At 44.8% G+C, this 25,013-nt stretch overlaps 1 protein-coding gene across 7 annotated transcripts in view; it reads left to right on the top strand.

The window, feature by feature from the left end:
• The first annotated feature begins 1,814 nt into the window (after positions 1 to 1,814).
• MARCHF10 (membrane associated ring-CH-type finger 10) overlaps positions 1,815 to 25,013 on the top strand; it is a 96,467-nt gene continuing 73,268 nt past the window's right edge. For 2 of the 7 annotated variants that reach the window (XM_038754180.1, XM_038754174.1), the window contains exons 1-4: positions 1,815 to 2,033; positions 5,831 to 5,911; positions 12,753 to 12,859; positions 17,574 to 17,717. In XM_038754180.1, coding sequence (XP_038610108.1) covers positions 12,770 to 12,859; positions 17,574 to 17,717 — 234 coding nt within the window. In that variant the 5' untranslated portion in view covers positions 1,815 to 2,033; positions 5,831 to 5,911; positions 12,753 to 12,769. Of the gene's footprint in view, positions 2,034 to 4,866; positions 4,931 to 5,830; positions 5,946 to 8,770; positions 8,860 to 12,752; positions 12,860 to 17,573; positions 17,718 to 25,013 lie in introns of those variants that run through there. The other 5 variants (XM_038754177.1, XM_038754178.1, XM_038754176.1 and 2 more) reach the window with 5 other exon arrangements.

The raw sequence follows: 25,013 nt of genomic DNA, 5'->3' as shown, positions 1-25,013 counted from the left end.
TGAGGAGTTTTTGCCTGATGCGTGGGTTGACTGGTAGCCACTGGAGATTTTTGAGGAGGGGAGTAACATGCCCAGAGCGTTTCTGCACAAAGATGATCCAGGCAGCAGCGTGAAGTATAGACTGAAGTGAGGAGTGACTGCTTTTTGTCTTCAGATGCTGCATTGTCTAAGGACAGAGCATGGGCCTGGGATTTAGAGGACTTGGGTTCTAATGCTGGCTCCACCACTTGCCTGCTGTGTGACTTTGGGCAAATCACTTCACTTCTCTGTGCCTCACTTTCCTCATCTGTCTAAAGGGGATTCAAATATCTGTTCTCCTTCCAACATAGACTGTGAGCCCCAGGATGGACAGGGACTCTGTCTAACCTGATTATCTTATATCTACCACAGGACTTAGTACAGTGCTTGGCATGAAGTAAGCGCTTAACAAATAGCACAATTATTTTTATAATTACAATTAGATGCAGTTCCTGCAAATCTGGATCAGCAAGAGCTTGATGTTTGGACACGGGGCCACCGGGACAGTCTCAGCTACCCAGGCCTGGATTGCCATTTCAAAAACCGGTGGTGGCTGTTCTCAAGATATATGGGCAGCTCTGCCCATCCACCTACCTGGCGGAGGATAGGCCTCTAAGCCTCCAGCCTTGGAGACCGCGGGACTGGCTTTGTGGAGTTCGGCTTCTGGTGTGGTAAGGGAACACGAGAAGCAGCATGGCCCGGGGATAGACTACGGACTTGGGAGTCAGAAGGACCTGGGTTCTAAACCTGACTCCACCACTTATCAGCTGAATGACCTTGGGCAAGTCACTTCACTTCTCTACGCTTCAGTTACTTCAACTGCAAAATGGGGATTAAGACTGGGAGGCCCACATGGGAGCGGGACTGTGTCCAACCTGATTAGCTTGCAGCTATGCCAGCGCTTAATACAGAGACTGGCACATTGTAAAATGTTAACAAATACCTTGAAAAACAATACAAAACAAAAACCCAGATGAGGCCAGGGCCCGCACCCTCAGTAAACCTCTAATAGGGATGAAGCAGCATGGTGTAGTAGCTACACCACGGGCTTGGGAGTCAGGTCATGCATGGGCTTTAATCCCGGCTCTGCCTCTTGCCTGCCGTGTGACCTTGGACAAATCACTTCACTTCTCTGTGCCTCAGTTGCCTCATCTGTAAAATGGGGATTCCACTTGTCTGTTGGGTGACCTTGGGCAAGTCACTTCACTTCTCTGTGCCACAATTACCTCATCTGTAAACTGGAGATTGAGGCTGTGAGGCCCAGGTGCGACAGGGCCTGTGTCTGACACGGTTTGCTTGTATCCACCCCGGCGCTTAGTATAGTGCCTGGCACATAATAAGCACTTAACAAATACCATTATTATTATTACCATCATTATTATAATGAAGCACAGTCCTGGGCCCACGGAGAATGCATCCTGGCCCCTGTGAAATTCTTCCTTTGGGCGACAAAAGACCACAGCCCCGTCAGTCAATGTCATATTTATTGAGCGCTTACTGTGTGCGGGGCACTGTACTCAGCTCTTGGGAGAGGACAATATAAGACTGTAAGCCCACTGTTGGGTAGGGACTGTCTCTTTATGTTGCCAATTTGTACTTCCCAAGCGCTTAGTACAGTGCTCTGCACATAGTAAGCGCTCAATAAATACGATTGATGGTAAGAGAGTTGGCGGCACATTCCCCGCCCACAACGAGTCTCCAGCCCAAGCCAGACTCCCATCTCCATCCCGCCCTACCCGCTCCGAGGTTGCCATGGCAACGGGGCAACCGTCCTCTCTCCCGTCCAACCGGGCTCCGCCGGCCGCGCCCAGCTCCCCGGCGCCTCCCACAGGAGGCAACGGGGACTGCGGCTGCGGCTGCGCACCGGCGCCGGGAGGCACGGTTGCCAGGGAAACCGGAGGACGCCAGCCTCCCTCGCTGTGAAAGCCCGAGGAGGAGGAGGAGGAGGAGGAAGAGCAAGAACAGCAGCAGCAGCAGCAATAGCCACAACAGCCCGTTGCAGCGGGGAGGAGGAGGTAATAAATAATTGAGATATTTGTTATTATGTGCCAGACACGGTGCTACATGCAGTACCATCGGATCAGACGGTCAAAGAGGGAAAGAGAGCAGCTATTTTAGTCCCGTTTTACCGATGAGGAACCCGAGGCACAGAGCAGCCAAATGGCTTGCCCAAGGTCACACAGCAAGCAAGAGCTGGGATCAGCACCCAGGCCTCCAGGCCCCCAGTCCGGGACTCTTTCCACTAGGCCTCTGGATTTCTCGTCACTAGACCAGGCTGATTTTCCAGGTGAGGAAGAGGAAGGAGAGGGAAAGGGACAGATTTCTGAGCTGACTGATGTAAGCATCCCCTTCCCCGGAATTCTCACGCCTTCTCTTGCCAGCTCCCCCTCACCTCCAGCCGTCTGAGGTTGAAGCCCCAGCCTAAGGTGGTCCTGCAGTTGTCCCTAAACCCTGCCCAGGCTTCAAGGCCACCTCCGCATCTCCCCAACCCTGCTGCCCCTCAGGTCGTCCAGGTGTCACACCCTGTTAGCGACTGGCTTCCACCAGGCTAGCCCCCACCCCACTGGGACCCATTGACTTGACTCAGTTGGTTCATCCTCCCCAGCAACTCCACTGGTAGGATTGGGAAAGAACCTCTTCCAATTTGGACCAGGTTTATTCCAGCAAAGTTAACCAACAATTCAGGCCAAAAAAGTACGCTTCACCCTCATGTAACTAGCCTTTGCTGGCAAGGCTCAGCCATGGACATCGTTTCCTTCCCCTTGACCGCTCCTCAGAATCGAGCAATAGAAAGTATTTACTGAGCATCTACCATATGCAAAGGACTATACTAATCTCTTGGGAGAGTGCTAGAGAGAATAAATGAAAGATATGAGGAAGTAATTGAGTGTAGAGAAATTTACACAAATTGGCAGTGGGGGTGGGGGTGGGCCTTAGCTGGCAGGGTTGGGCTGAAATAGCAGTTGGAGCTATAAAGTATAATTAGAAGTGGTGAAATCTTCCTCCTTCCTGTAGCTTTCTCCTCCCTTCCGTCTTCTCCGTCTTCTTTGTCACCGTGTTTCTGAGGATTTGCTCCTCCACGTGTGCATTTTGATTTCCCACAAATTCAGTGAATCTAATTTTAATCAATGGTATTTACAGAGCGCTTACCATGTGCCAAGCACTTTATTAAGAGCTTGGGAGAGTACAATATAATGCGTTCTCTGTCCAAAACGAGCCTACAGTCTAGAGGGGGATACGATTTTATATAGTTTCTCTTCTGGAAATGTGTTGCTCTCCTTCCACTGACAGTTCCTCTGGGCACGGTATTTTTCTGAACATTCTATCGTTCTTGTTACTTTTAATAACCACAGCCACAAAAATTGCATCTTGATAGCCCTTCTGAAATCTCATCTCTTTCAATAGTCCTTTCCTTCTGTGTCAACCACACGCTTGTGTATTCACAACCACCCATAGCACTTCTGTATTATATATGTGTGTATATATATATATATATATATATATATATATATATATATATTTCCTATTCCTTAACACTCACTCACATGGCCCCTTTTTCTCTTCCTCCTGTTTGTAAATTATTTCAGCGTATGCTTTACCTGCTAGATTCAAGCTCTTTGAGGATGGAGATTGTGACGACTAATTCTACCATACTCTCCTAAGTGATTAGATCGATTAGTAGCACATAGTGGGTGTATAACAAATCCAATTGATTGATTGATTTGCTAAATGCTTTTTCTTCTTCCAAGTGCATCACAATTGATAACCGACATATCCCGATGCACTAGCTACCTGTCTCTGAGTCCCCACCCATTTTTATGGTATTTCGTTCATTCATTCAATCGTATTTATTGAGCGCTTACTGTGTGCAGAGCACTGTACTAAGCGCTTGGGAAGTACAAATCGGCAACATATAGAGACGGTCCCTACCCAACAACGGGCTCACAATCTAGAAGGGAGAGGGATGGGGGGATTCACCTGTGTATCCTTTCCCTGTGCTTAGTTCAGGCTTTGCACATAATACATTCTTAAAAATAAATCAATGGTATTTGAGTGCTTACTGTGTGCAAAGCTCTGTACTAAGCACTCTTTTAAGGGTGTCTGCTAAGCACTTACTATGCATAGGGCACTATACTAAGTGCTGGGGTAGATCCAAGCTCCTCAGGTTGGTCCCACATAGGCTCCCAGTTTTAATCCCCATTTGACAGAGGAAGGAACTGAGGCCCAGAAAAGGGAAGTGACTTACCCAAGGTCACTCGGCGGGCATGTGGTGGAGCCGGGATTAGCACCTAGGTCCTTCTGACTCCAGGCCCGTGCTCTACCCAGTAGGCCACTCTGCACTTTCAATGGCTCCTCTTTCCCCCTGCTACAACGGACAAATTCTCCAGCCAGGCTGTGGTTCATTCATTCATTCACTCAATCATATTTATTGAGCGCTTACTGTGTACAGAGCACTGGACTACCTGGGCTTCAGGTGGAACTTACTTGTGTATATATATATCTATAATTCTATTTATTGTTAAGTGCTTACTATGTGCCAAACACTGTTCTAAGCACTGTGGTAGGTACAAGTTAATTAGGTCAGACCCATTGCCCATCCAGCACGGCACTAAGTAGGTGGGAAAACAGGTATTTAATCCCCATTTTACAGTTGAGGAAGCTGTAGAAGTCAGCACCAAATTCTTATCATTCCCAGATCCTTGTAACAATTGCAAATATTTATTTTTCTCCATTTTAAAAAAATACTCTATTGACAAAGTCAATTGACCCTATTCTTCTTCCCTTCCACAGCTTGATGTGTAACTCCTTGGTATGTAGTACGATTCCGTTTGAAGTCATAGAAATTCTACATTCAGGAGGTTTGAAATAATGGTGGAGAGAGAGAGGCATGAAAATTGTACCCCACATGACGGTACGGGAATATTTTAGCTACCAACGCAAGATGAGAAAGAAAAATGCTGAAGAAACTGACATTTCAAATATCCTTTCTGTCACATTTGTTAATGTAGTTAAGTATTCATTTGTGGTGGAAAACCAGCTGATTTTGAAATTTGATCATACAAATATAGCCTTCTATATTTCAATGTAGCCTTCTGTGCTTTAAAGTACCCTTATAAATTTTATTTCATAGGAGGCTTTTTATCCATTAAGGGTTTTAAATCCCCACCTATTCCCACGGGCCTTTTCCTGCTTAAAGCATTTTAATAGCATTTTTATTTCAGTTCATCATAAGATGAGAGGGCACCCCTTTGCTTCTGTTTTCAGTATTTTTGTTTGGTATTTGTTAAGTGCTTACTAGGTGCCAGGCACTGTACTAAGTGCTGGGATAGATTCAACATAGGCTGGACACAGACCATGTCCTACATGGGGCTTGCAGTCTTAATCCCCATTTTACAGTTGAGGTAATTGAGCCACAGAGAAGTGAAGTAATTTGGCAGTGATACAGCGGTCAAGTGACGGAACAGGGATTAGAACCCAGGTCCTTCTGACTGACAGATCTGTGCTCCACCCACTAGGCCATGCTGCTTCTCAGTATTCAATCCTTACCCTGCATTCCTTACTTTAGAGAAATGCTCCAGGCCCAGAGAGACAGGCCCTTTTTTGAATCTAGAGCCCAGAAGTACCACATTCACTTAACATATGTCACAGAGAGCTTAGAATATTCATTATTGCAAATTCACAGAGAGACAGAATTCGGAGGATGGGAAAAAAATCACATGCTCCTGCTTTCAGTCGAGGTTCCCCACTAACTTCTCCTCTTCCCTCTCTCTCCCTCCCTCCTTCCCTTTCCCCTCTTCCCTTTCTTATTTAGAATGAAGTAGATCCACTTCGGAAGAACTAATTTAACCTAGTGCCATATCATCAGAGACTAGAAAGAGTCGGGCACACCACAGTAAGTGGATTTTAAATTGAGAAACAGTTGAAAGGTGAGGAGGAGTAGAAAGAGAATACCGAATCGCTATTCCAAAAACTCCAATTTCAACTACATTTAGTACTAGGTTTTACAATCCTAAGGTCTTTGCTCAAGAAAAAACTTTTAATGACTTAAAATGGCCTTTTGGCGGAGTCAGACAATGGGCCTGAGATCACTGATTTAAATATCATCTTATTATGACTACATTTCCATGCCAGTTTAATTTATTGTTCATATTGAGTAAATTATTCAAATTTTTGGTGAATCATGAATTTGCGTGAGTGACACTTGTCTGGGTGGGAGTGGTTCATGAGCCTTGAGATATGTCTAATTTGCTCTTTTCTTAGGGTTTGGAGGTTTTATTTAGGCTTTTGGAGCATTAACAGGAAAAAGCTACTAATATAAGAAATTATTCTGTCCTGCTAGAAGCTCACTTGTTAGTAAATAAAAACACTATGTCATGGAAATTTTGTGGGAGACAAAGGTTTTTTTTGTCAGTGATTTTGAAGTACTCGATTAGGAAGCTTATTGTGAATAGCTTAATAACAATTCAAATAATGTTTTTCCCCTAACTTTTAAAATTTATATCATGGTTTGTGACATGACGCTCTTTTTGATACTGTGGTATTAAAGTCTAATTTGGTTTAGCTGGCAAAGGGTGTTTTTCTGTATAAGCTTTGTAATTAAGCCCAGTTAAATTCTAAGTTCTAGTCTCTCTTCTTTGGAGACAATTAACATATTTCCATGGGAACGCTTACATTCTCTGTCTTAGTTCATTTCCAGTGACAGGTTCTTAATCTCTAAAGGTGGCATTTCTACCAGATTATCACATTCCCTCTGCATTCACACTAGGGAGAAAATCTCCATTCTATATTGCATACTTTCATCTAGAGGTACAAAAATTTTTAAATTATCATTTTAAAAACGTAGTTATAAAAGTGGCTTTTAAAATATCCAAAGAATAGATGCAGATAAAGAAAACCATGGACTGATCGATGTGGAAAACCATTAAAATCAATCAGTGGTATTTACTGAGCACTTACTTTGTGTAGAGAGAGCACTGTACTGAACACTTGGAAGAGTATAGTGGAACAGAGTTGGTAGACATTCCCTGCCCACAGTGAATAAAATAAAAATAAATGATGGTATTTGTTAAGTGCTTATTATGTGCAAAGCACTGTTCTAAGCGCTGGGGGGCAGTTACAAGGTGATTAGGTAGTCCCATGTGGGGCTCACAGTCTTCATCCCCATTTTGCAGATGAGGGAAGTGAGGCACAGAGAAGCGAAGTGACTTGCCCAAAGTCACACAGCTGACAAGTGGCACAGCTGGGATTAGAACCCATGACCTCTGACTCCCAAGGCCAGGCTCTTGCCACTGAGCCAAGTTGCTTCTCTAAGCAATGAGCTAATAGTCTAGACAGGGGGACAGACATTAATATAAATAAATAACATATGAGAAAAGTGCATTTTGAACATGGGACTGGGAGTCAGAAGGCCCTGGGCTTTAATCTAGGATTTAAACTGTGAACCCATTCATTCATTCATTCATTCATTCATTCAATCGTATTTATTGAGCACTTACTGTGTACAGAGCACTGTACTAAGTGCTTGAGAAGTACAAGTTGGCAACATATAAGCGCTTAGTACAGTGCTCTGCACACAGTAAGCACTCAATAAATACGATTGAATGAATGAATATAGAGACAGTCCCTACGCAACAACGGGCTCACAGTCTAGAAGGGGGAGACAGACAATAAAACAAAACTGTGGACAGGTGTCAAGTCATCAGAATAAATAGAAGTAAAGCTAGATGCCCATCATTAACAAAATAAATAGAATAGTAAATATGTACAAGTAAAATAAATAGAGTAATAAATCTGTATGAACATATATACAGGTGCTGTGGAGAGGGAAAGGAGGTAGGGTGGGGGGGGGGTGGGGGAGGGGGAGAGGAAAGAGGGGGCTCAGTCTGGGAAGGCCTCCTGGAGGAGATGAGCTCTCAGTAGGACTTTGAAGGGAGGAAGAGAGCTAGCTTGGTGGGTGTGTGGAGGGAGGGCATTCCAGGCCAGGGGGAGGACGGGGGCTGGGGGTCGACGGCGGGACGGGCGAGAACGAGGCAAAGTGAGGAGGTTAGCGTCGGCAGAGGAGCGGAGGGTGCGGGCTGGGCTGTAGAAGGAAAGAAGGGAGGTGAGGTAGGAGGGGGCGAGGTGATGGAGAGCCTTGAAGCCAAGAGTGAGGAGTATGGACCGTCTCTATATGTTGCCAACTTGTACTTCCCAAGCGCTTAGTACAGTGCTCTGCACACAGTAAGCGCTCAATAAATACGATTGAATGAATGAATGAATGAATGAATGTGGTGGTAGTAGTAGTAATAGTACTAGTAGTAATAAGAGTAATAGTAGAAAATTGTTTGCTGCTTCCTTAGACTATTTGACTTTCTGTTAAAACCTCTCCCAACAGTATCTGCATTCAACTTTCAATTCCTTTTATCTGTTCCTCTCAGTGTCATCGCTTCCCCGGACTCACACCCCCACCCTCACCCCCTATCCCTATCAACCTCCCTTGGCTTATTTTGAATCTCCTGTGAAATGCATTCTCTTCCTCAAGGTTAATAGATACTGTGGGAGAGGCATACAGTTACCGTTGCAAAATTTGAAGAAATGTGGAAATAGCCTAAAAGAGAATACACATTCTCCGAACAGGCACATGTGAGGATAATGAATTTTATAAACAATACCTGAAGAAGCTAGGCAGACGATGCAGTATCTACAAAGGGGTCTGGATAAGTGGTTTCATTCTGTTGTTGAGAACCCCGCCTCTTCATGTTGACCTCAACAGGCACTGTACAAGATTTTCAGGAAGAAACTGGACAAAAATAACTCTACAGCAATATCAGAGGGTCACACTAAACTTGTGGAAAGACAGGGGTTAGTATGCATTTGCGTAACTGTATAACTCTAGACCTATGGGACTCCTGACCTTAGCATTGCGTTGTCTTGTGGAATTTAATTAAAATCATCTTGTTTCCGTACATTTACAACCTTTCTCCTTTTTATTTTTAAAGAGAAGAATGGTTGCTTTTCTGGAGCACCTACTAGAAGTGCTGCCAACCAGAATTCCTCCAATCCCAGCATATTTCCATGGCCCGTCTGCTTAATTTATGCAGCTCAGTATTTTCTTTGGGCAGGGAACATTGGGAGAACTAGCACACTGGTTTAATAACGGATGGGGTTGAGTTTTTTGAAGCAGTGATTGTTTTTGACATGTATTAAGGATTCAGGAATTTTGAACAAAATCTCATCAGGGTAGTCCCTGCCTAATGAACACATCCCTCAAGGAGCTCAGAGCAGGACAAACGGTTATCCAGATTTTATGTAGCACATCTCCTGCAATGCCCAAGCTAGGAATTGAATCACATAGTGATTAGAATTGCCTTCCATAGCTAAGAAAAAGGTCTGCTCTGCTGATTCAGAATGGCAGTATCAAGTGTTAATGATATTTCCAATTCTTTGCTTGTTTTTCCAACTGAAGAGTACACATTCTCCTCTCTGGGAATGATTTAAATGCTAATTTTGAAGTTTTAGGTTTTGGCATCACTTAGTTATTTGAAATAAAAATATTTTTGTGCAATTAGAGAAGCAGCGTGGCTCAGTGGAAAGAGCCCGGGCTTTGGAGTCAGAGGTCATGGGTTCAAATCCCGGCTCCGCCAATTGCCAGCTGTTTGACTTTGGGCAAGTCACTTAACTTCTCTGTGTCTCAGTTACCCCAACTGTAAAATGGGGATTAAGACTGTCAGCCCCCTGTGGGACAACCTGATCACCTTGTAACCTCCCCAGTTCTTAGAACAGTGCTTTGCACATAGTAAGTGCTTAATAAATGCCATCATTATTATTATTGCTATTAATTAAATAGTCTAAAAGACGGTGGAATGGGCCTAGGGGGTCAGAAGGTCCTGGGTTCTAAATCTGGCTCAGCCACATGTCTGCTGTGTAGCCTTGGGCACACCACCTAACTTCTCTGTGTCTCAGTTACCTCATCTATAAACAGGGGATTAAGACTGTGAGACTTATATGGGACAGGAACTGTGTCCCACCTGATTAGCTTGTACCTACCCCAGTGCTTAGTACAGTGCTTGACATATAGTAAGAACTTAACAAATACTATTTTTTTAAAAAAAGTTAAAAAACATGTCTTTTTCATGAAGTCATATTGTTTTCCCTGAAGTCGTTTCTCCAATTATCCCCCAAATTATACCTTATGATTGATAGTGGCAAGGGAGGAGGTCAAACCAAGAAATTTTCTGTAGTGTAAAATTTTTGTTTTCAAAATTTTAGTTCTACATGTTTTAAGTGGCTGAAAACTAATGGCCAGAATAGAATATATAATTTTAGCTCAAACCACAAATTATTAGGTGACTCTGGGCATGGATGAGCAGCCCAAGAACCATTCCAATTCTCCAGGACTTTGGACAACTAGCCAGGCTGTGAAAACCACCATTCACTAATGAGGGTTTTCCACACTAGCTGGGATATTTTTTTACCTCAGCAGTGCAGAAAAGTCATGAACAGAAAAGACTGAGTTTTAGAAAGTCCCATGTGGGACAGGGACTGTCTCCGATCTGACGATCTTGGATCTATCCCAGGGCTAGGCACAGTGCTCGGAGCATAGTAAGCACCAAATAAATAGCCCGATCATTATTATTATTATTATTAGAAACTGGGGAGCAGGTATGGGCATCTCTTTAGCATCCCTGGCATTGTTTTGAATCGGCATCCAGAGTAGAACAGTGCAGCCTAGGCTGTGTCTACCCTACACTTACATATTCTATTTAAGTTCAGTAATCACTCAACCAACAGTATTAACTAAACATCTGGGAGAGTACAAGAGAGATACATTATGCCCTCAGGGACCTTACAATTTCACAGGGGAGGCAAAACTATATGATTCCAGTTAGGAGAAAGAAGGGAATAGAAAGCCCTCACGAAGCCTCATGACCCAGAGAGCAGCAAACCCAAAATGAAATATAGCGGAGGACTGCAGATCAAAATGGCAAACAGGAGTTCCAAAGGTGGTTGGGAGTGGCACTTGGTGGAGAGTGTGACGTTGGTGTCAGCAAGCAACATGAGAAGTGGAGTGGCCTAATGGGTAGAGCATGGGCCTGAGTTCTAAGTGCCAGCTCCACCATTTGCCTGCTGTGTGACCTTGGAGAAGACACTTCACTTCTCTGAGCCTCAAGTTCCTCATCTGTAAAATGGGGATTAAGACTGTAAACCCTGTGTGAGACTGAGAGTTTATAAACTCGTGTCTACCCCAGTACTTTGTATAGTACCTGGCTCACAGTAAGCTCTTAAGAACTACAAAAATAAAATCCAATATGAGTGAGGTGTTCCGTGACCTGAGAGAGGAACGCAAAGGTCTGTAGATTGTAAACTCATTATGGAGAGGGAACATGACTGCTAATTCAGTTGCCTTGTACTCTCCCAAACGTTTAGTACAGTGGTCTGCACATAGTAGGCACTCAATCAATAAGATTGATTGATAAAGATTCCAGAGGAAATTGGAGAGCCTGGCAACACCCACCCCACAGGCCAGAATCACACAGAGTCTGTGTACCTTGGCAAAATGCACACAGGCACCATCCCGTCATGTTGTGTGCCTGGCATAGCGTGGGCGATGTCACATGTACTCCCTTCTCACTCCCCCATCTCATTTAGACGAAGCTGTCAGTGGGCACAAGCCTTGGGGGGCTGGAAGTTCAAAAGTACGGAAGTGGGGAGGGTATGACCAGAAAGCAGGGGAAAGAGCTAAAACATTATCGAGTGTGGAGATTTTACATTACCGAGTGTGCAGCCACCATCTTTCTTGGAGAATTGGGGCCTTGTGAGGGGTCCCACCATCTTTCCTGGAGAATTGGGGCCTTGTGAGGGGTCACCAGAGAATCTGTAAGATAAACTGCGAAACCGTGGTACCACTCCTGCACTCAGCTTCTTGTGAGTGGGGAAAAAGAGTGCCCTAAGCTGAGACAGGAGGAAAAAGAAGGTCTGGAACCCTTAATCATTCCACTCTAGTCCAGGCTTTGATTTCCCATAATGACCAGCATCACAGAGAGATTGAGCCCCATTTTGTGGTAGCTCAGGGCCACTGTCTATTTGGAGGCTGCCGCTAAAAATTGTATTCATAAGTGATGACCCCAGGATGGAAAACTGCAAAACTAAAGTAACAATTTGTTCCTGCAAAGACATTATCTTGCCTGGAAAAAGTTGGAGACACATCAATCAATCAATCAATCAATCGTATTTATTGAGCGCTTACTATGTGCAGAGCACTGTACTAAGCGCTTGGGAAGTACAAATTGGCAACACATAGAGACAGTCCCTACCCAACAGTGGGCTCACATATCTGCCAGGTATGTGTCATTTGAACTTTTGCACCTAGTAGCTAAATGTAATGTATTCTCTAGCTATTTTGGGCGCAAATTCTAGGTAAGGGTACATTATCTAAGTTCCTAGATTTCTTTCTTTTAAAGGGAGGCTGTATTCAATATCAAACGATCAGATTGTTTCTCTTGTAATGATTAGGACAAGCTCATTAATGCTAGTTGCTGGCTGGCCTTGCACTATTTATAGGCGGTAAGGTGAGCCTGGAAGGGAACCAGTGCTGACACAAATAGCCCCTTTTTTAGAAAAGAGCATCTGAACTGTCTGAACAATAGTGATTGGGCACACGGAGGGAAAAACAGCAAATATAAATAGGGTAAAGTCCTGGGAGCAAGTGAAAAAAAAACCACCTTTCAGGACATTCATTTTTCCTTTGTTCACAGCTTGGGGTTTAATTACCATGATGTACGAAGCAAAAGACAGGCAGAAGTTCGTCAGCGAAGCCCAGTGTCTCCGAGACATGCAGCACAAAATGGACTCCGAGTACCAGGTACATAGCCTCAAGCAAGACATTGTGTTTCCTTCTTTCCTTTTGTAATTTTGAAAGCTTCTTTTCCGAAGGGGAGCGTGGGAGGCAAAGTGCCTGAAATGGCGCTCTTTGCTCTTGATAAATACCACTTATGGATTGATCGGTAGGCTGTCATAACGTACCAACACATAAGGAGACCAGAATTCTGGTCATAAGACACCCAGAAACGCCATACTGCTTCAGATCAACGGTCCATCCAGCCCATTATCCTGCCTCCAATTGTGGCAATAAGATACTTGGAGGAAAAACACGATAGTTTCTCTCCTGGACATCTATTCTAGTATTTAGAGATGCACAATCTAACATCCTTTAACTTTTACTCTCTACATCCCTAACTTGGCCTTGAGTAATCTGCTATGGACGACTTTCCAAGAATTGCCCAAACCCTTTTTGAACCTGCTGACCATTTTGGCCTACTCAATATCCTGTGGTAATAAATTCCATCTACTTACCTTAGATAGGATAGAGAGCAGGCCTAGGAGTGGTTGGGAGCAATGGAGGACAGAGAAAGAGAGAAGAGGGTGAGGAGAAGGGCAGAGAGAGGGGAGAATAGAAGAAATGAGAAAAGGAAAGGTGTAGGAAAAGGAAGTAAAGAGGTGGTTTGGGATAAGAAGAGAAGAAAAAGGGATGAAAGAAAAGAGGGAATTCACCAACTTGGGTGACTCCTGTCTTTGACCATCTTCTGCTGCCAATGTCAACTCCCATGTAGCCCTGGACGGGTCAGCGCTGACAGTGGCCCCAATTCAACTGACCAATTTTGGGGCAGCCCACCAAGGTCATTTCTGCCTGGGTGGTAGTGATAGTAGATGTGGGAAATGACTGCTTCAGCTCAATGCAGATTTGACACCCTGGACCCAGGGCTCAGGCTCGTCTTTGGGAGGGGGTCTTGTTTTTGGGTGACTGCCTAATCCTTCCCTCTGCTATATGCCACCATGTGAGTCCAGCCTCTGGATATCGGGATGATGGCCACAGGCATTTGGAAAGACAAATGGAGGTGACCTGCCATGACGAACTTTAAGCTTTAGCCTCTCACATTTGAAAAGAGCCTGAGATCCACATGCGTTTACAATACTTTTGCCACACCTAACCACGTGTTCCTGAACTTTCCCTTCTCTTCAAAGGGAAAATATGGCCTGCTTTAGTAAGTAGTATTTGTAACAGCAGTGAGGTCTGGGGAAAGCGGGCTGACATCAGCTATTTAAAGCAGCCAAGCCATTGGTTGGTCATCATAAACTCCTGATACATGTCAGGAGTTTCTGGCCAATTAATATGTGCCCTGCCTATCTATCTATAAATCAATCAATCATATTTATTGAGCACTTATCATGTGCAGAGCATTGTACTAAGCACTTGGGAGAGCACAATCCAACAGAGAGCAGCAGAAGGGCTGGGGAAGGAGCGGCCCAGGGAGAATTTCCGGGACAGTAGGTGAGTGGGGGAGGAGACCAAGTCTCTAAGTAATCCTCCTGCCTCTCCTCCCACAAACCTCCCTCTGCCAGCTCTTTGCCTCCTCTTCTGCTATGCCCACTGCCCATCCTGGCTCCTTTCTCCTTCCCCACTGTCGCCATACCCCTCTAGATTAGTTCCACAATAGCCTGGCTTATCAACATCCTAAGATACAAAGTCTCCCTAAATGAGAGGTTTAGACAACTATTCTGAAGTTACCCAGATTCAGCATCTACCTGGCCAGACTGGGTAATTATGGCATTTGGGACAGGGAGAAGGTGTCTCACAGCCCTCTCTGAGGAGATTTCCTGGTCCATAATGGTTGACTAGCTCAGGGCATTTCGTGACCTAGGAATCCAGAGGTGCCCCAGTCGGTCAATCATATTTACTGAGCAGAGCACTATACTAAGCGCTTGGGAGAGTATGGCCTAGCAGTACAGCACTTACATTCCTTGCCCACAATGAGCTTACATTCCAGAGGGAGACGCAGACATTAATACAAATAAATAAATTACAGATGTGTACATAAGTGCCGTGGGGCTGAGAAGGTGGATGAATAAAGAGAGCAAGTCAGGGTGATGCAGAAGGAAGTGGGAGAAGAGGAAAGGAGGGCTTAGTCAGGAAAGGCCTCTGGGAGGAGATGTGCCTTCAATAAGGCTTTGAATGGAGGGGGAATCAGTGTCTGTTGGATATGAGGAGGGAAGGCATTCCAGGCCAGAGGCAGGACGTGGGCAAGAGGTCTGCGGTGAAATAGATGAGCTAGAGGTATTTTGAGAAGGTTAGCATTAGAGGAGTGAAGTGTGTGGCTGGGTTACCAAAATGCCTTCAAATTGGTTCTGTTCTCAAATTTCTCTCCTTCCCCTTAAACCACAGTTTGCCAAGGTTTTTTTTTTAATCATAGAAATGAAGACCTTGCTTTCTCCCTTTTTTCTTAATAATTTCAGCATGATGAACTTTAATAATGCCACCAATATCAACTTACCCATAAGGTGGCTTACGTATTTTACGTGAAAGAATAACAAGGGCAAATAGCAAACATCCATCACTTGTGTATGACCACATGATTACTAACCATAGCTACAGAAAGATAAAAGTGAAAATATTGTCTAATCTCTTCTAGAAAGATAGTAGGGCAGACAGTCACCACTGCTAGAAGGTACCTATAGACTTCTTGGATTCAATCAACCAATTGTATTTATTAAGCACTTACCATGTGCAGAGCACTTGGGAGAGGACAATACAACAGAGTTAAGTGCTCACATTCCACAGTGGGCTCTTGTTTGACAAGTTTCCAGCCCTGCCACCGTTTTGAAGTGATAATGGGCTTCATCAGCACCCTGGTACATTAGTATTTTACCTTTGAACAGGCTGTAGATGGAGTCCCTCAAACCTTGTACCAGTGGTGGGATACAGGCTCCATACTGATGCTTGTTCCCTAGTTTTAGCCTGTCTGCTGCTCGAATAGCCAATGAACCTAGAACCAGGTCACCAATCTGGTTTTTGGAAAGCCGCATCGCTATAAAGCCACATCGCTATTCAATTGTTTGGGATACCTGATTCTTTTGCAGCTGCAGCCGTGGCAATGCACACTTTAAGAGAGTTGTCATGGTGCCTTTCTCTATCCATTGACTTCACATTTCTTTCTCTCAGTCTGTCACCTTAAGGCTCCAGATAAAGCACAGAACAAGACAGCCTTAAAAATAGAAAATGAACAAATATGGATTGCATTTCTAAGGACTTCTTATTTAGAGTTAGAGTATTCTATGTTCCAAATCTGTGTAGGTATCAGCCCAAAGCTTATTTGGCCACAGTCCTCTAGACCATAAGCTCATTGTGGGAAGGGGATGTGTCTACCAACTCTGTTGTATTGTAGTCCCCCAAGCACTTAGTACAGTGCTCTGTGCTCAGTAAGCGCTCAATAAATACGATGGATTGATTGATTGACCAGGCTTGGGCTTACTGGCTTCTGCACACCTTCCAGGCAACCACATGTGAACCCCCTGTGGGACATGGACTATGTCCAAACTGATTCGCTTGCATATATCCCAGTGCTTAGTACACTATCTGGTACATAGTAAGCGCTTAACAAATGCCATAAAAAAACAACAAAACAAAATAAAAATTAACTTGTCCAGGGGAACCAATCAATCCAAGCTCGTTGTGAGAAGGGCATGTGTCTACCAACTCTGTTCTACTGTACTGTGCCAAGTGCTTAGTACAGGGCTCAGTGTACTGTAAATGCTCAATAAATACCATTGATTGACTGATTGATTGATCAGTGCTATTTATTGTTTTCTGTGCACAGATCCCAGTACTAACCTCTTGGGAGAGTGCAGTACAAAAGAGTTGGTAGACACGATTTCTGCCCACCAGGGGCTTACAGTCTGATAATAGTAATAATAATAGCATTTGTTAAGCACTTACTATGTGCTGAGCACTGTTTTAAGCACTGGGGTAGATACAAGGTAATCAGGTTGTCCCACGTGGGGCTCACAGTCTTAATCCCCATTTTACAGATGAGGTAACTGAGGCACAGAGAAGTCAAGTGACTTGCCCAAAGTCACACAGCTGATCAGTGGCAGAGCCGAGATTAGAATCCACGACCTCTGACTCCCAAGCCCATGCCCTTTCCACTATGCCACGCTACTTCTCTATAGAAGAGATGTTTCTGACATGTGCAGGTGTAGTACTTAGGGTCTCCCTCATTATTATTATTATGGGGATTAAGACTGTGATCCCCAGGTGGGACAGGGACCTGATTAGCTTGTATCTCCCCTAGCACATAAGTAAGCGCTTAACAAATACCATAAAAAAAAAACTGTTGAGAATGTCAATGTAAGCATTGGAAGCCTTGAAGTCCTGGGAAGGATGTTAACTGCTTGAGCTGTTTCTTGGAGGTACCTTATTTGCCATTACCATGTTCTTTTAGACTTGGGCAGTTTTTGAAAATTGGGCTTTCTTCATGCATTTAATGTCTTCCCTTCATTTTAGGCCGTGGAGTCCTCAAGGTTACAGACTATGACTTCTAGCTTGGGTTGAATTTCTCCAGCATCTACTTGAATGTTGGCACACTGTAATGTGCGTCAGACTGTGAGTTCTTTGTGGGAACAAAACATGCCTATCAACTCTATTGTTCTCTCCCAAGCACCTAGCACAGTGCTCAGCACAGAGTAAACATTCAATGAATCCCACTGATCGATTGATCATTGTTGTTGTTTTTTTTTTTTAGGCTTGCCTAAGACGGCAAGAACACAAAAGAGAACATGTTGAGAAGAATCGAGACCAACTTTCCAAACAAGATTCGAGACCCAGCCTTTGTTCATCCCACAGTCATGAGAGACCCTGTATTTCAGGCATGCCACCTAGCAGACAGGTATTTTAGCTGCACTGTGTGACTGAGCTCTCAGTGGAACAGAAAGCTGCTACAGGGTCATGGTCTCCTCTTCAGACAGAGGAAAGCAAATGCTTTGAGGAAAACTAAATGTTGAGAGATAGCAGAATATAATATTTTCAGAGGCAGAGACATTGTTCCTGTCTCCAAAATTACACACTTTTCATGATCAACTTACAAGGTTTGGGCCATTGTTTCATGCCAGGAACATTGCCAAAGAAAGTAAGAGTCGCTCCTTTAAGTGCTACTGATCTTTTACACATTTAAGTCTGAAAGGGCCCCCTATTTGCACTGGAGTCAAGCTGCCTTGACCCCACTATTAAGCCCCTGGGCTGCCTCTGTCAGGGATCGAATCTGGCCAGACCTACTCAGGGAAGCCACTGCCTTCCAGGTATTTTTTCAATGACAGCTCTTGCTTTGCAGACAGGTTTGAGAAATGTCCTTTTCCATCAATCAATCATACTTACTGAGGGCTTACTGTGTGCACAGCACCTTACTAAGTGCTTGGGAGAGTATACCACAGAAGATTTGGTAGAAATGTTCCTTGCTCACAAGAAGCCTCCAGTCTAAGGGGAGAGACAGACATTAATATAAATAAATAAATAAATTATGGATACACACGTAAGTTCTGTGGGGCTAAGGGTGGAGTGAATAAATGGTACAAATCCAAGTGCAAGAGTGTCATAGAAGGGAGAAGGAGTAGGGGAAATGAGGGCTTAGTGGAGGAAGGCCTGTTAGTGATTTGGATAAGGCTTTGACCGTGGAGAGAGTGGTGGTCTGTCAGATATGAAAAGGGAGGGAGTTCCAGGCCAGAGGCAGGTCATGGGTGAGGGATCAAGTAATCAATCAGTCAATCAATCAATCAACCATACCATATTTCGTGAACCCTTACTGTGAGCAGAGCACCGTACAAAGCACTTTTACCCCAAAGGCTCAGATTCCTCCCACCTGTCCCTCCTTTTTGTCCTTGTACAGTATTAGGGATGACCCATGTCATGGCAAGAAGCAGTAGGGATTTAAATCACGGCCGCACTCTGGGATGGATTGCATGATCCATTTGAAATGTCCCCAGAGAAATTTCTCTTAGGCCTGACCAATTTCCCTTCAAGGCCTGGCTTGATTTGCATAATTGGATAGAGAGAGCTGGGGTATTCACAGCCAAGGCCTCCCTCTGAAGGTGAGTCGTAGACCTGAATTCTCTACTCTGTTTCTTGGCACGAGAGAATCCTCTGAAAGGACAGAGACGTTGTATGCACTCCATCATTATTAGGATAGCCATTTAGCCAGTTTTCAGCTGATCTGGCCCTATCTGGACACAGATATGGCCCCGATGCCTTTTATTTCTGGTATTTTTCTTTTAAAAAGCACCCCCAGCCTCCCCAGCCCTGGCTCCTGCCTCCAAGTTCCATAGCTCAGGAGTGACGTTAGCCTTCTCTGTAACGGCAAGCAGGGGAGTCAGGGGATCCCCTGTTAGAGAGTAAGTCTCCAGGACTCCGTCCTCTTCAACCCCCAGGTCATTTGGAATATTCTTGGAGGGGCCTGGCCTCTCGACCAATAGGGAAAAATCTCCAAGTCCATAGGGGTGGAGTCAAGCTCTCCTGAGAGCTGAGGGAAGGAAAGTGAGGCAGTTTGCTATGCGGGATTATCTTCCTGCTGCTCTGAGACCAAAGCAGATGTGATCTTCATGTGGTAATGTATTTTTCTTTTCCCAAGCTGTCCCTGGATACAAAGGAAGCTAAAGTCATTATCTTAATTTCTCTGTCTAGTCTGTAAACTCTTTGTGGGCAGGGATTGTCTCTTCCAATTGAATTGCACTTAGTACAGTTCTCTGCACACAGTAAGCGCTAAACAGAATACCATCGTTCGATTGATTGATTGGGGTTATTTTGGACTAAACCCTATCTCGCAGCTTTTTCCCCTGAAAAGGTCTCAGATAACACACAGCCCTAAGTTGTTAATCAGATCCTCAGTTTTTCCTTGACCTCAAGGACTATGAAATTTACCTTGCAAACCTGGCCTTTGGTATTCTCTGTTAGGATCATTTCCCATCGGCGTTACTAATTAAATCCAAGCTTTAATCTTGTTTAGTTTGGCAATTTGGTTCCATCACAGCCTCCCCAGAATTCTCAATAGGACCCTGGACATAACTCCCAAATTTAGTAATCCTAAATGAAGGGTGGCAGATGTTGGTCCTTGTTGATGGATGTACAGCAAAGCGGCCCCAATCAGACCCTGGATGGAATTCCCAAATTTAGTGATCCTAAGTGCAGGGTGGCAGATGTTGGTTCTCGCTGATGGATGTACAGCAGAGCAGCCACCCCCCAACTGTGGCCCAGTGAGAAAAAAAAGCCCTACTGGAATCTAGGTGTGGTTGGACTTGGACAGACACCCACAGAATGGTGCTTGTCATCCTCATCATCATTGTTACCACAGGTATTTATTGAGCACTTATGTGTACAAGAGCACTGGACTAAGCACTTGGGAGTACACAATTCAACAGAGTTGGTAGACTCATTCCCAGCCCACAATGAGTTTACAGTCATACATATGACACTATTCCATCACAATGTGTGCCTGGCACGGTGCGTGACCATTTTCTTTGGTATCTGTTAAGCACTTATTACGTGCCAGGCACTGTAGTAAAGCGCAGGGGTAGATACGAGATCAACAGGTTGTACAGAGTCCATGTCCCACATGGAGCTCACAATCTTAATCTCCATTTTACACATGAGGTAACTGGGGCCCAGAGAAATGAAGTGACTTGCCCAAGGTCACACAGCAGACAAGCGTCAGGGCAGGGATTGAAACCCAGGTCCTTCTAACTCCTAGGCCCGTGCTCTACCCATTAGGTCAGGCTTCATGTTCCAGTGTTTCCAAAGGCTGTGAGTGTCTGCTGCATGATGAGAGAGGGATCGTATTTTCAGAACAGTCTCTAGATTAGATTTAGAGTTATTGGAACCACTCATCAGGGCTGTGGCTGTGGGGACAGGCGTCCTGGGCAAGAGTTCTGCAAGCAGTCCTCGCCACACCTCCCCGTAGGGCAGAACAGGGCAGGGGAGGTGGCTAAATGTCTTGTGTTGTCTGGACCCTGGAGGCTTGAGAGCCAGAAGGGAGTTGGTTGGAAGAGCAGCGGTTCCACTCCTTACTCCCATCGACAGCAATACTAAGAACTGTGGTATTTGTTGAGCATTTTCTAGGTGCCAAGCACTGTGATGGATACAAAATCAGCTCAGACCCAATCCCCATCTGACATGGGGCTCACAATCTTAGAGGGATGGAGAACAGGCACTGAATCCACATTTTACCGATGAGGAAATTGAGACTCAGAGAAATGAAGTGACTTGCCCAAGGGCACAAAGCAGGCAAGTGGCAGATTAAAATAATAATAATAATAATAATAATTGTTATTGTTATTATTATTATTATTATTATTATTATGTGCTTACTATGTGTCAAGCACAGTTCTAAGATCCAGGCTAGACACAAGTTAATCAGGTTGGGCACAGTCCCTGTCCCACATGGGACTCACAGTTGAAACCGGAAGGAGAACAGGTATTGAATCCCCATTTTACAGTAGAGGAAACTGAAGGCACAGAGAAGTTAAGTGACTTGTGTGTGGTCACACAGCAATCAAGTTGTCAGAGCTGAGATTAGAACCCAGGTCACCTGGCTCCCAGTCTTATGTTCCTCCCAGTGCTGCTTCTCACTGTGCCGGAACTCCCAACTCCAGGCTGGAGTGGAAAGGGGCAGCACAGCACACCTCACTAGTTACCCTGGCAGCAGTTCACCAGGGCTGAGGGTTCTGCGGGCTTAGACTCAAGCACCACATTCCTTGTCTGGCGTTTCCATTTTAAGATGCGATTTCCAGCTTTTTTATTCTCGATAGGGAAGGTGACACAAGAGTGTTTCCCGGACTGGCACGTGGGTGTGAAGACAGAGAGGAAGTCTCCTCCTGTAAATTGCTAGTGGCCAGAGTTGCCTTAAATCTCCTGGAGCCGCGAGGGCTGGGTGGGGTTCCAGCTTGTGACATCTCCATATCAGATCCAATAATAACATCCTGGGTCAGTCTTCAGTGTGTACCAAAAAACAGATATACCAAAATAGACCTGGATGTGCTTGTGGTTATGCAGCTGAAGCAGAATCTAGCGTGAAATTTGAGTAGACGTAGCCCTGGTGTAGCCGTGCCATCCGTGCCAAGATAAACGGGGAACCAAATTATCTAGTTCTCTCGAGCCACGTAGAGAATCCAATATATTCACTCTCCCGATTCAAAACCTTATTCAAAGCACATCTCCTCCGAGAGATCTTTCCCTGACTAGGCCTTCTTTTCCTCTTCTCCCACTTCCTTCTGTGTCACCCTTACACTTGGATTTGCACCCCTTATTCATCCACCTTCCCAGCCCCACAGCACTTATGTACATATCCATAATTTATTTACTAAATTAATGTCTGTCTCCCCTTCTATATTCTAAGCTCATTCTCTCCGTTATTTCACGTTCTCTCATGTTCTTAGTATACTTTGACAGTAAGCTCTCAGTAAATTTGATCGATTGACTGAAGATTCATTCTGGGTCCTGCATTATTCTAGCTGAGTTGCCCACATGGAATAAAGTAACTAGATAATTCTCATCTTCACCTTGCACTGTGTTGGCCCAACCTAAATTATGACTCCAACAGCAGAAATTCTCGGATCTGATTGGGGGCTCAATCAGAATGGTGTGTTCCACCACATTTGGGATTGGGTTTGGTTACAGGATCATACTGAACAGCAAACATGGTTTAAGAAGTAGCTTGGCCTAGTGGATAGAGCAGGCGCCTGGGTCAGATGACCTGAGTTCTAATTCCAGGTCCATACTTGTCTGCTGTTTTACCCTGGGCAAATCATTTCTCTGTGCTTTAATTTCCTCATCTCTAAAATGGGGGATAAAGATGGTGAGCCCCAAGTGGGACATAGACTCTGTCCAACATGATCAGTTTCTATCTACCCCAGTGCTTAGTACAGTGCCTGGCACATAGTAAGCACTTAACAAATACCTTTTAAAAGAAAATCACCATTCCAACTATAAATATTGGACAGGAAAACAAACCTGGTCTGTTGTTTCCCACTGCTTAAAAAATTATAGAAGCGTTCCACAAGATCAGTCCAAAATCAGTTGCTGTGCCTGACAGGACCAGTATTTTGTTTAAAGGATTTTCCTCCTTAACCCAAATCTATATGGGGAAAATCTAATTTAGACACCAAGCTATGTTAGCAGGGATCATGTTATGCAAGAATCAATCAACGGTATTTACTGAGTGCCTGCTGTGTGCAGAGCACTGTAATTAGTGCTTGGAAAGTTTGATAGAACTTGTAGACATGAATCCTGCCCTCAAGGAGTTTACAATCTAGCTGGAGAGACAGACACTGAAATAATCTGAAGACATTCATTCATTTATTGAGCGCTTACTGTGTGCAGAGCACTGTACTAACCGCTTGAAGCATACTAAGAAGTGTTAAGACAGGAAGGGGGGAAAAGAATAGGTACACGAGGTAGGGCTTAAGCAATGGGGTGTGTAAAATAAGAACATAAGTGCAACAAGAGTCTGTACACAGTGCATAGGTGGTGCAGAAATTAGACTGTAAGCTCCTTGTGGGAAGGGATCATATCTACCAATTCTGCTGTATTATACTCTCCCAGGCACTTAGTACAGTGCTTTGCACACAGTAACTGCTCAGTTAATACAACTGATTGATTGACTGATTGGTCCACCTCCAGTAAGCACTTAATAAATACCTTTGATTGATTGATGGATGGATGGATGGATTGATTGCAGTCACAGAAATAAGCCAGTCTCTTTGGCAGCCTTACCCTGCTAGGACTCATTTTGCCTTGGGAGAGAAGCAGCATGGCTCAGTGGAAAGAGTCTGGGCTTGGGAGTCAGAGGACATGGGTTCTAATCCTGGCTCCACCACTTGTCAGCTGTGTGACTTTGGGAAAGTCACTTAACTTCTCTGGGCCTCAGTTACCTCATCTGGAAAATGGGGATTAAGACTGTGAGTCCCATATGGGACAACCTGTTTACCTTGTATCAGCTCCAGCGCTTAGAACAGTGCTTGGCACATAGAAAGCGCTTAATAAATGCCATTATTATTATATTATTATTATAACAACTGCCAGCCATGTTACATTTTTGCAGATCCCAGGGCTGGAATCACCCCTCACATCCAAGCCGTGACCAAAACCTGCCGGTCTCAGCTCCACAACATTGCCAAGATCCGCCCTTTCCTCTCCATCCCAACCGCTACCCTGCTCATTCAAGCTCTCATCCTTTCCCGTCTGGACTACTTCATCAGCCTTCTCTCTGATCTCCCATCCTCGTGTCTCTCCCCAGTTCAATCCATACTTCATGCTGCTGCCCGGATTATCTTTGTCCAGAAACACTCTGGGCATATTACTCCCCTCCTCAAAAATCTCCAGTGGCTACCAATCAATCTGCGCATCCCTTCTACCTCACCTCCCTTCTCTCCTTCTACAGCCCACCCCGCACCCTCCGCTCCTCCGCCGCTAATCTCCTCACCATACCTCGCTCTCGCCTGTCCCGCCATCGACCCCTGGCCCACGTCATCCCCCGGGCCTGGAATGCCCTCCCTCTGCCCATCCGCCAAGCTAGCTCTCTTCCTCCCTTCAAGGCCCTGCTGAGAGCTCACCTCCTCCAGGAGGCCTTCCCAGACTGAGCCCCTTCCTTCCTCTCCCCCTCGCCCCCCTCTCCATCCCCCCATCTTACCTCCTTCCCTTCCCCACAGCACCTGTATATATGTATATATGTTTGTACATATTTATTACTCTATTTATTTATTTATTTTATTTGTACATATCTATTCTATTTATTTTATTTTGTTAGTATGTTTGGTTTTGTTCTCTGTCTCCCCCTTTTAGACTGTGAGCCCACTGTTGGGTAGGGACTGTCTCTATATGTTGCCAATTTGTACTTCCCAAGCGCTTAGTACAGTGCTCTGCACATAGTAAGCACTCAATAAATGCGATTGATGATGATGATTTCTTTATTGGCTCCTGCCCTGGGGGGCCTTGGGGCAGCCCGGCACCCCTGAACCTAGACACTAGGTTCCTAGGACAAAGGGGCTATGAAAAGCTGTCAGGTAGGCAGACTCCTAGCCCAGTCAGGAGGCACCCTGGAAGTTGTGATCTTTCTGGAAAACAGAAACAAAAACACACAGATACCTTGTTGGTAGCAGCTGAAGGTAGCATTCTGGATTTCTTTGGGTTGAATTGTATTCAA

Source organism: Tachyglossus aculeatus, chromosome 11, assembly GCF_015852505.1.
Source record: "Tachyglossus aculeatus isolate mTacAcu1 chromosome 11, mTacAcu1.pri, whole genome shotgun sequence".
Taxonomy (NCBI): Eukaryota; Metazoa; Chordata; class Mammalia; order Monotremata; family Tachyglossidae; genus Tachyglossus; species Tachyglossus aculeatus.
Note: the sequence above shows the minus strand (reverse complement) of the source record. Positions and strands in the feature narration are given on the sequence as shown.